Source organism: Leptonychotes weddellii, unplaced genomic scaffold (assembly GCF_054177405.1).
Source record: "Leptonychotes weddellii isolate Sample4059 unplaced genomic scaffold, ASM5417740v2 HiC_scaffold_4811, whole genome shotgun sequence".
Classification (NCBI taxonomy): Eukaryota; Metazoa; Chordata; class Mammalia; order Carnivora; family Phocidae; genus Leptonychotes; species Leptonychotes weddellii.
The window spans coordinates 1-11,454 of NW_028015296.1; the positions used below are offsets into that span (position 1 = coordinate 1).

General features: G+C 55.1%; 1 protein-coding gene across 1 annotated transcript; it reads left to right on the forward strand.

The window, feature by feature from the left end:
• Positions 1–6: 6 nt before the first annotated feature.
• On the forward strand, positions 7–10,999 carry JUP (junction plakoglobin). Its single transcript, XM_081810981.1, has 13 exons — positions 7–197; positions 414–652; positions 1,391–1,592; positions 2,601–2,745; positions 2,869–2,972; positions 4,131–4,469; positions 6,103–6,258; positions 6,456–6,575; positions 9,050–9,200; positions 9,312–9,433; positions 9,956–9,995; positions 10,266–10,431; positions 10,737–10,999. Exons 2-12 carry the CDS (start codon positions 435–437, stop codon positions 10,415–10,417), a joined length of 1,749 nt encoding a protein of 582 aa, XP_081667107.1. The 5' UTR covers positions 7–197; positions 414–434; the 3' UTR covers positions 10,418–10,431; positions 10,737–10,999.
• Positions 11,000–11,454: the final 455 nt, after the last annotated feature.

The window sequence follows — 11,454 nt, forward strand, 5'->3', positions numbered from 1 at the left end:
CTGGTGTGACAGGGGAAGACAGCTCACTGCTGCTGGCCACCCAGGTGGAGGGCCAGAGCACCAACCTGCAGCGGCTGGCCGAGCCGTCCCAGCTGCTCAAGTCAGCCATCGTGCATCTCATCAACTACCAGGATGATGCCGAGCTGGCCACCCGGGCCCTGCCTGAACTCACCAAACTGCTCAACGATGAGGACCCGGTCTGGGAGGGGTCTGGCCAGGGCGGGGGCGGGGCAGAGAGGGGAGAGGTCAGGTGTCTACAGGGGACCCCCTACCCCGGGCCACATCAGCGGGGGAGAGTTTGAGCTGGGTCCGTCTGAACTCTGTGGACGGGCTCACCGGGCCCCTTCATCTCACAGTGGCAGCTGGCCCGGCCCATCTGCTCACTTTTTCCCATCCCTCCCCCTCCCCCTCAGGTGGTAGTGACCAAGGCAGCCATGATTGTGAACCAGCTGTCCAAGAAAGAGGCGTCGCGGCGGGCGCTGATGGGCTCGCCCCAGCTGGTGGCAGCCGTGGTGCGCACCATGCAGAACACCAGTGACCTGGACACGGCCCGCTGCACCACCAGCATCCTGCACAACCTCTCCCACCACCGCGAGGGGCTGCTTGCCATCTTCAAGTCAGGCGGCATCCCTGCCCTGGTCCGCATGCTCAGGTACGCACCCCTACTCACTGTGGGATCCTGGGGACTCCCCTCCCTTGGGCTTCCATACAACATTTATCGAGGACCTACTGTGTGCCAGGTGCAGCCCCATGCCCAGGCCTGGGGCTCAGCTTCTCACGGCCTAGCAGGGGAGACGGCATGTAAGAAACTAGCAGGTTAGTTCCCAGGATCCGGTATAGGCTAGGGAGCGGTCTGCCCACGATTGCTCAGAGCTCTGTGCACTCTAACAGCAGGGTGCCGACGGATGAGTGGGGTTTGGCCCGGGTAGATGAAGGGAAGAGTATCCCAGGCAGAGGGAACAGCAGAGAGAGTTCCTTGCCTCCCATATCTTTCCCAGCTTGCAAGATTCATTGGTCTTTCTCCTTATATCCACGCCAGGCTGTGAGTTCCTTGAGGTTGGAGATACTCTGATCCCCTCACAGGACCGCTCTAGCACATGGCCTGCCATGTGGTAGTTCCTTAGTAGACCTACTGTGCGCTCAGCCCTGGGTGCAGAGGGAGTCGTGGTCCTGGTGGAGAGAGGAGCGGTGCGCACTGTGCGCTCCGTGCGTAAGAGCGGGGCCGAGCGGGGCCGAGTGGGGCCGGGCTCAAGGGACAATGATGTTTTCGTCAAGGGCTGTTTCCACAGGGGTGTTGGTATGGGGAAGGCTTCCTGGGGATGGGGGTAGCCCACATTCACGCCAGGCCCTTGGGACCCGACTCGCATTAACGCCCTGCCTGTCGTCCCAGCTCCCCCGTGGAGTCAGTCCTGTTCTATGCCATCACCACGCTGCACAACCTGCTACTCTACCAGGAGGGCGCCAAGATGGCGGTGCGCCTGGCAGATGGGCTGCAGAAGATGGTGCCCCTGCTCAACAAGAACAACCCCAAGTTCCTGGCCATCACCACCGACTGCCTGCAGCTCCTGGCTTACGGCAACCAGGAGAGCAAGGTGGGCTGTGCGCCGCCCCCAGCCCAGCCCCGCAGTCCTGCGGAGCATCACCTTCTGTCCAGCTGCAGCTTCCGGCCACTTTTTAGGTTACCTCCTTACCCTTTTTAGGTTAAATGTATGAGTATACGCAGCTGTACATCTTTCATCATATAGCTGAATATTTTGAGGAAAAGGAAAAGGAAAAAATGTCACCATCCTCACACAACCACCGCTATCTCCATGTGCGTCCTGCAGGGCCGTCCTGTGGGCGTATTTGTACGTGGTGTAGCCTTGGCAAATGTACAACTTTGCATCTGTTTTATGTGTGTTTCTTTGAAAGAATTTATTTATTATTTGAGAGAGTGAGTGAGTGAGAGAGAGCACACAAAAAGGGTCAGAGGGAGAGGGAAAAGCAGACTCCCCCTGAGCAGGGAGCCCGATGCAGGGCTCAATCCCAGAATCCTGGGATCATGACCCGAGCTGAAGGCAGAGGCTCGACCTACTGAGCCACCCAGGCGCCCCTGTTTTCTGTGTATTTAAAATTTTTTTCCCTGTATCTTCAGAATCACCCTCTGTCGTGGCAAATAGCATTTCATGAAGTGGGGGCCCCAGACGTTATTCTTAGGGAGGGCATTTAGAGTGCTCTTGATTTTTTACCTTTATAAACAATGCTGTAATGAGCATCTTTGGGCACACAGCTTTTCCCAAAGAGTGGACAATTTTTTCAACAGTGGGGCTGAGGGTTTTTAATATTTCTGCTTTTACCCAGATTGCCAAATGCCTTCCAGAAGGATTGTAGCACTTACAGCGTTGGTAGTGGTGGTGTCTGTTAGTACAGTTTCACCTCATCCTTGTCAGCATTGTGTATTATCCTTTTTTCAAAATTTTGGCATTTTTAGTTGTCACAAAAGCTATTCAGGTTTTCGCTGAAGTTCAGTAGTGACAGCTCTGTCGCCCCCTCTCCTTTCCTTGTTCCTTGTCATACTTCCTGTCTGTCTCACATTCGTTCTCCACCGTCTCCCCCCTCAGCTCATCATCCTGGCCAACGGAGGACCCCAGGCCCTCGTGCAGATCATGCGTAACTACAGTTATGAGAAGCTGCTCTGGACCACCAGCCGTGTGCTCAAGGTGCTGTCTGTGTGTCCCAGCAATAAGCCTGCCATTGTGGAGGCTGGTGAGTATGGCCTGCAAGGATGGCCCACGTGGCCAGGACGGCTGGGGTGGGGGCCTTGTCCAGCAGCCAGGCTTGGTGAGCCATGCTCCCCGTGGCCGACGTGCTCCCTGTCCCTTGCCCCAGGTGGGATGCAGGCCTTGGGCAAACACCTGACAAGCAACAGCCCCCGCCTCGTACAGAACTGCCTCTGGACCCTGCGCAACCTCTCGGACGTGGCCACCAAACAGGTGAGGGAGGCATTTGGGCCTGGGTCCACCTCTCCAGCCACCTCATCCTCCCCTCTTGCCGCACGCAGGCTCCTGTCTGCAACTCTGACCTTAGGAGCCGTGGGAGGCCTGAGGCCAATAAATCTTGCCCCGTTGTGGCTGAGGCTGGAAATACCCTGAAATCCCTCCTCCCTTTAGCTTAAGGCTCTAATGGCTGTTAAGGATTCAGGAAGGGGAATAGAAGAAGGGGCTGATGTTCCTAAGCTGCAGTTCAGGTGGTCCCTGGGGAACAGTTTTGACCTAGATCCTGCGGCGAGCAGCAGTAATGTACCAAGAGATAGCTTGGGGGCTCTGGTGACTAAACACACAGTTTAAGGAAAAATGCAGTTTTAGGACAAGACTCCTGGTCCCTCCTTCCAACCCGACTACCATTCCTAAGAGGCCCCTTGCACCCCATCAATAGGCTGTTTATTCAGCCCCGGCCATGTGCTGGACCCTGCTAGGCACTTGTGGACATTGGCTCGCTTACCCCTTTCAACAGCTAGAGGTGGAATAGGGGACCCAGGTGGTTAGGTGAAGAAACAGGGGCCCAGGGGATTATGTAATGGCCCTTGGTCACAGCTAGTAAACGGCAGAGCTGGGACTCAGCAGTGTCATCCCAGAGCCTAGAGTCTTCCTGTTCTACCACAAGGCCCCTCGGGCTCCCCCTGGGAGAAGTGGGGCTTCTGGGTCAGTGATGTTCCCTGAAACTGCATTTGGCCTGGGGACCCCTGAGAGGGCAGCACGAAGGCCCAGAAAGATGAGAAGCCGGGAAGAGCAGGCCAGCCGGGCCACGGAAGCACGTGGCCTCAACAGTTTCCTCCCGGCCCTGCCTGGGTCTGAGGACACAGAGGGGCAGGGGGTGGGAGGGAAGAGCACAAGCTTAGAGACAGGCCTGGGTTCACAGCCGGCCCGCTGGCTGTGGGTATGTGGGCAAGCCGCTCTGAGTAGCAGCTGCCCGGTGGGATAGCCACACGGGGATGGGGGCTCCGAGGCACGCGGGCAGGGCCCATTGACTGTCAGCTGAGTGGGCTTCAGACCCTGTCAGGCCATCCCCCCGCCGCCACTGGACAGATTTGGGAAGACTCCTGGGAGCGGGGGGTCTCCCTCACTCTCCGCTGCCTCCCCCATTACCCACAGGAGGGCCTGGAGAGCGTGCTGAAGATTCTGGTGAACCAGCTGAGTGTGGACGACGTCAACGTCCTTACCTGTGCTACGGGCACTCTGTCCAACCTGACGTGCAACAACAGCAAGAACAAGACGCTGGTGACCCAGAACAGCGGCGTGGAAGCGCTCATCCACACCATCCTGCGTGCCGGCGACAAGGATGACATCACGGAGCCTGCCGTCTGTGCCCTGCGCCACCTCACCAGCCGCCACCCCGAGGCTGAGATGGCCCAGAACTCCGTGCGCCTCAACTATGGCATCCCGGCCATCGTCAAGCTGCTCAACCAGCCCAACCAGTGGCCGCTGGTCAAGGTGCGGACTATGGCCGCAGGAGGGCTTCAGCAAGGGGAAGGCGCTCTCTGTGGGCGGGATTAGGAGCTGTTATGGCTACAGGCAAAGCTGCTGTGACGGAGAGGCCCCGAGTCCTGAAGGCTGGGCTCGAGACGCTGCATTTCTTTCTTTTTTTTTTTTTTTTTAAAGATTTTATTTATTCATTTATTTGAGAGAGAGAGAGAGAGAGCACATGAGAAGGGGGAGGGTCAGAGGGAGAAGCAGACTCCCCGCCGAGCAGGGAGCCCGATGCGGGACTCGATCCCGGGACTCCAGGATCATGACCTGAGCTGAAGGCAGTCGCTTAACCAACTGAGCCACGCAGGCGCCCCGAGACGCTGCATTTCTAACAGGTTCCAAGGCGATGTGGCTGGTCTATGGGACACATCACTTCCGCTCACACTTTGGGTCTTGGTCACGTTGCCACATCTAGATACAAGGAGGCTAGCAAAGTGTCCTGCGTCAGAAGGCCATGTGTCCCGCTACAGTTCAGGGGGGACGCTAACAAGACAAAAAATAGAAAGGGTTCTGGGGGGACATTTAGTGTCTGCCATACGGAGTTAAGGGTGTGAAGGGGGCTGCCTGGGTCGAGGAGAGCCAGCTGGCGGGGCTCACATTGGTGAAATTTTAGACAGTTGGACAGTATAGATAAGAATGGCTCTAAGGAGTTATACATTGAATTTTTTTTTTTTTAAAGGTTTTATTTATTTGACAGAGAGAAAGACAGCCAGAGAGGGAACACAAACAGGAGGAGTGGGAGAGGGAGAAGCAGGCTTCCCGTGGAGCAGGGAGCCTGATGCGGGGCTCGATCCCAGGACACTGGGATCATGACCTGAGCCGAAGGCAGACTCTGCTCAACGACTGAGCCACCCAGCCGCCCCTATACATTGAATTTTTAAAATCCATAGTGAGAAAACAAAAACATGTGGTCCCTCCTCGAGGTTGGTCCCTACTGCAAGCCCGAGGTGGGGGGAGGGTTTGACTTAGCAGCTAAGTGACAAGTGACCATGGCAGGTCATCTACCTTGTGCTCATGTCCTCATCTCTCATGACTTTTGTCCCCGCCTTCCTGGCTTCTTGTTTTGAGGGTCAGGTGAGATGAGAGCTTGCTTTGCAAGAGCCTGAGGTACCATGGCAGGCCCCTGGGAGATGGGGTGCCCTGGGGAGGAGGCTTCTTCCCAGAGCTGCCTTGCTGGGGATTGATTGTAATATGAGTATCACTAAAGCAGGAAGCTTTGGGGTCAGCCATAGCAAGGGCTCCCTGATAATCAGGGTTTGGGAATTATCAGAAAAGCAAGTAAGACTCTGGTGTCTGGGGGCAGGGGGAGGTTGTTAAGAGAAAGGGTGGGTGGGGGCAGGGCACGGGGCTGGTAGAATGTTCTGGAATGGGATATCATTTTAGCAGGGGCTATTAAGAGTTGAACATGAGGACCCACAGGTCCTATGGAATAAGGGACATGGGCTGGGAGTGGTCTCATGGTCTGGAGATCTTCCAGCATGCCTGTGTCTGGCCTGGGGGATGGAGAGATGACAAGGGAAGGAGGAGATGATGCTGGGAAGTTGGGATTCTTCAGATGTCCACGAAATGTCCCTATTATTGTCCTTTTTCTTATCAGGCAACCATCGGCCTGATCAGGAATCTGGCCCTGTGCCCAGCAAACCACGCCCCGCTGCAGGAGGCGGCGGTTATCCCCCGCCTCGTCCAGTTGCTGGTCAAGGCTCACCAGGATGCCCAGCGCCATGTGGCTGCAGGCACCCAGCAGCCCTACACGGTGAGCGAGCCCTCCCTGGGGGTCGGGGTTGTCCTGTTTGTGCACGTGTGCGTGCACGAGTGTGTAAGCGGGGAGGCAAGTTGTCACGGAGGCGGACTCTGAGGACCCGTGAGGTTTGTCAGATTGTCATGCTGGGGGTGTGTGGCCAGGTCCAAGGGCCATTGGTTGCCACGTCCCCAATGCCTCGTCTTGTGCAGGACGGTGTGAGGATGGAGGAGATTGTGGAGGGCTGCACCGGAGCCCTGCACATCCTCGCCCGGGATCCCATGAACCGCATGGAGATCTTCCGACTCAACACCATCCCCCTGTTTGTACAGGTGAGCCTGGGGCAGGTGGACAGGAGAGGACCCTCCAACCCCTGCTCATCCTCATTACTGAAAGGGGAAGCTTGGCAACCATGGGTTTGGTGGGTCTGGGCCACACAGCAAGAGGTCTTTGGAGGAGTGTGGAGAAAAGTGGCCACACCAGGAGTGACCACTTAGCAAATCCCTGCATGGGAATGGCTTTCCAAGCTCAAAACCAAGGAAAGCGGGGCGCCTGGGTGATTGAGTTGGTTAAGCGTGTGCCTTTGGATCAGGTCATGATCCAGGGGTCCTGGGATCGAGCCCCATGTCGGGCTCCCTGCTCAGTGGGGAGCCTGCTTCTCCCTCTCTTCCCCGCTCATGCTATCTCTGTCTCTCTCTCAAATAAATAAAATCTTAAAAGAAATTAAAAAAAAAGCAAGGAAAGAGATCACAAATAAGAAAAATATCTCCAGATTCAACCACATAAACATTAAAATCATCTGTACATCAGAAACAGCCTAGGGGCACCTGGGTGGCTCAGTTGTTGGGCGTCTGCCTTTGGCTCAGGTCATGATCCCAGGGTTCTGGGATCGAGTCCCTGCATCGGGCTCCCTCCTCAGCGGGAAGCCTGCTTCTCCCTCTCCTACTCCCCCTGCTTGCGTTCCCTCTCTCGCTGTGTCTCTCTCTGTCAAGTAAATAAATAAAATCTTAAAAGAAAAACAAAACAACAGCCTAAAAAGCATGAAAAAGTCAGTAGCAAACTGGGAACATGTTTGCCAAGTATCACAATAGACAAGAGTTTAATATCTTTCATATGAAAGAGCTCACTAAGGCTAGACCCCAGTGGTTAGATGGGCAGAGGCAGAAGCAATCCCCAGGTCGCTCATAAACAAGCAGTGCTCAACCCCAGGAGTTTAAAGAAATGAAGCTGATGCTCCCAGTGAGATCCCACTCTCCACTATCAAATTAGGGGGAAAAGACGGGGGGTGGATAGTGCCCTGGGCTGGCAAAGATGTGATGAAATAGCCCCAGAAGGCGATTCTGCCGTCTATATGGAGAGCCTTGGAGATATTCATGTCCAGGGCTCGTGGGTGGCACCTCCGACTCTTGATTTCCGTTCAGGTCATGATCTCAGGGTCGTGGGATTGAGCCCTTCGTCGGGCTCCACGCAAGTCTGGGACTTTTTCCTTGTGACATCATTTTAACATAATTTAAAACATGGCAAAAATTTATACCTACAGTCAGCAATCACAATGCTACTTACAATAATTGAAAACAAAATGAGTGGCCAATGATAAGGGAGTGGTTAAAAAAAAAAAATGATCTGTTACATCATATGGCTGTATACTGTGAGTTGAAGAATTTTTTGCTTTTGAAATCTTTTCCCTTTAAGTACTAGAGTTCAGAGTAAGGGATCATCGGTGCCATTGTAACCTCCAGTTGTGACCCATGAGGGGTTTTGTTTGTTTGTTTTTGTTGTTCTTATTGTTTGGCTTTCTAGTACTCTCTTTTTTACCAGTATGGACTCATAGATTTTTAGGAAAAATTTTTTTTTTTTTTAAGATTTTATTTATTTATTTAATTGACAGAGAGAGAGAGAGACAGAGAGAGAGAGGGAACACAAGCAGGGGGAGTGGGAGAGGGAGAAGCAGGCTCCCCGCAGAGCAGGGAGCCCGATGCGGGACTCGATCCCAGGACCGTGGGATCATGACCTGAGCTGAAGGCAGTCGCTTAACCAACTGAGCCACCCAGGCGCCCTCTAGGAAAAATTTTTTAATAACGTAGGAAAATGCCTTATGTTACAGTATGAGGTTAAAAAAAAGAAAACCAGGAATCAAAATATCAAAATCTATACTGCAGGGCACCTGGCTGGTTCTGTTGACGGAGTGTGCGACTCTTGATCTTGGGGTTGTGAGTTTGAGTCCCATGTTGGGTGTACAGATTACTTAAAAATAAAATCTTTTTTGTTGGCTTGGGTTTTTTTTTAAGATTTATTTATTTATCTGAGCGAGAGAGAGAGAGAGAGGTGCGCGCTAGTGAGCACGTGGGGGGAGGGGCAGAGAGTCTTAAGCAGGCACCGCGCTGAGGGCAGAGCCCACTGCGGGCTCGACCTCACGACCCCGAGATCATGACCTGAGCCAAAACCAAGAGTCAGATGCTCAACCGTCTGCACCATGCCGGCGCCTCTACTTAAAAATAAAATCTTTTAAAAAAAAATGCTAAAAAAAAAGCAGGGATCAAAATTTATATAGATAGGCATAAAACAAGACTATGATAAAAACCTGATGGAAACTCGCCAGAGGCCGTAGGTGGGTAAGGGAGTTGTGCTGGTTTTCTTTCCTTTTTCTTTATACTTCCCTTAGACTTTTCCACACTTTCTAGTAGGAGCCTTGTGTTAAATCCAGAAAAGGGAGGTGGAGATGGACAGGGCTGGGTGGTGGGCTGCCCTCCTGCCCTACACCTCACCCACCTGCACCCCTTGCCCACCCCCTGCGCCCTCCCCCCAGCTCCTGTACTCGTCAGTGGAGAACATCCAGCGCGTGGCCGCCGGGGTCCTGTGTGAGCTGGCCCAGGACAAGGAGGCTGCTGATGCCATTGATGCTGAGGGCGCCTCGGCCCCACTCATGGAGCTCCTGCACTCCCACAACGAGGGCACCGGTGAGGGGCTGTGCTCTGGGCGAGGGGGTGGCAGAGGGGGGCTGGGTCTTGGTCCTCCAGCCCGGGTGGAGGCAGGCGCCTGAACTGGTTTTTCCTTTTCTCTCTGTTCAGCCACCTACGCTGCTGCTGTCTTGTTCCGCATCTCCGAGGACAAGAACCCAGATTACCGTAAGCGCGTGTCTGTGGAGCTCACCAACTCCCTCTTCAAGCATGACCCCGCTGCCTGGGAGGCTGTGAGTATCCTGGGCTGGACTGCAGTGTATGGTTGTGCAAGTTGCACACTGCACAAGGACAGCACTTTTAAGGGGGCTCCTACTACACTATCAACTTTGTAGATTTTTATTTTATAACTGGATCATTGATGACAATTTCTAGCAGATGGAAGTAGTAGGTTAAACTATCTGTTTTTGACCTGCCAGAGTGGCAATTTTATGTTGTCTGATCCTGGTGTGGGGGTGGGGGGCAGCTCCTGGTACCTGCTCTCAAGACATCCCATGCACTGCTGTCCCCAGGGCTGCTCTAGTTCTGTGGGTGCCCCCAAGCATGAATGGTGGGACCTTCCCTAGGGGGGGTGCCTGAGGAGAGGAGCCCATTGGGGCACTGTGTAACTCCATTTCATCCTCTGTTCCTTTGAGGGGTCATTGCTTTTCCGTGGCCCCCTTTCTAGCAGCCTCTCTAGCTGCCCACCCCCAGCCCAGAGCCTACATTTTCCACCCTTCCCCCCTCCCCCAACGTTTCTCTGTGTCTTTCCTTAGGCCCAGAGCATGATCCCCATCAATGAACCCTATGCAGATGGTAAGTGTGTGCAGAGTTCCTCAGGGACCACCTAGTGCCTAAGGTGTGGGATCTCTGTGGACGTGAGCGAAGGAGCGAAGGAAGGATGTGAGCTCCAGGGCCAAAGGACCCATGGCAGCCACTGTGTAGTATCCACACATACTCCTGTCTAGGCTCGCTGATGTGGGAGTTTAGAGAGGGGGTCAGGCCCGCTGCAGATGGACCGAGGACTGTCCAGCAGGGTGGTCTGCCAGACCGTAGAAGGTCCTCTTGCCTTCTTCTCCTCCCCAGACATGGATGCCACCTACCGCCCCATGTACTCGAGCGATGTGCCCCTGGACCCCCTGGACATGCACATGGACATGGACGGGGACTATCCCATCGACACCTACAGCGACGGCCTGAGGCCCCCCTACCCCACGGCAGACCACATGCTGGCCTAGCTGGCTCCACTCCAGTAGGCTTCACAGCCCTCCCTCATGCCCGCGGGCTGTTGAGACAGGCTTTTCCTCCCCTCTAGAACCTGCTTCGCACGGAGGCCCTGTCATATTTCCTCTGAAACCCTGGCTCTTTTCGGGGGGGATCGAGTGTGGGGCCTTTTGCTGTTGAGCTTCCCCAAGGAAGGGGTGCGCCTTGGCCTGCCTTAGTCCCTTATCTTGCTGGGGGCAGGGAGTCCTGCCCCTCCTGTGGGTAGTGGGTAGGTGACGAGCTCCTAGGGGCCACAGGCCTGCCCTGACCCCTCTGTGTCTGCCTCACCCCCAGGTGCGGTTCCTCATCTGAGAGGCTCTCCGTGCAGGCGATGGGGCGAGACAGAAAAGTGCCTGAGCCCAGGGGAGCAGGGCTGCGACTTCTCGCCGAACCCCACGCCTCCAGAGGTCCTCTGTAGGGTCTTTCTTGGGATGATGATCTGCTCCTGCTTTTCTGTCTTGGGCTGTGGGTCCAGGGCCAAACACCCCCTCCCCACCTCTGTGGCCCCGGCACTAAAGCTTTAGACTCAACCACCTGCTCTCTTCCCCCACCAGCAATCACCCCCCACCCCCACCCCAGGTGGCCTGACTCCAGCGGCCCCGGCCCCACAGAGCTTTGATTCCTTCTCTGGGCCTGATTGTCTCACTGAACGCCAACCAACCAGCTGTTCTGAGCCCCTGGGGTGTCCAGGACCCAGGTTCAAGGCCCAAAGCCCAGAATCCAAAGCTTGTTTTGAAAAGTTCAGGGACGGACCACAGAGATGGGACAGAGATGCAGAGAGTGAATCCTCCACTCCAGGACCCTCCTGCTCCTCTCTCCAGGACATTCAACTGGCTTTGGCCCCTTCCTGGGAGCTCTGGGGATGACGCCCTCACACCCCGTCCCACCCACAACCGCCCTAGCTGACTCCTGAGAAGTGCTCTTGGCTGACCCTTCTGGTGTGCGGTGAGGGGCTTTCTCTTCCCCTTCCTGTTTCGAACCCTCCACCACCTCCTGCACGTGGGTGTGGGGG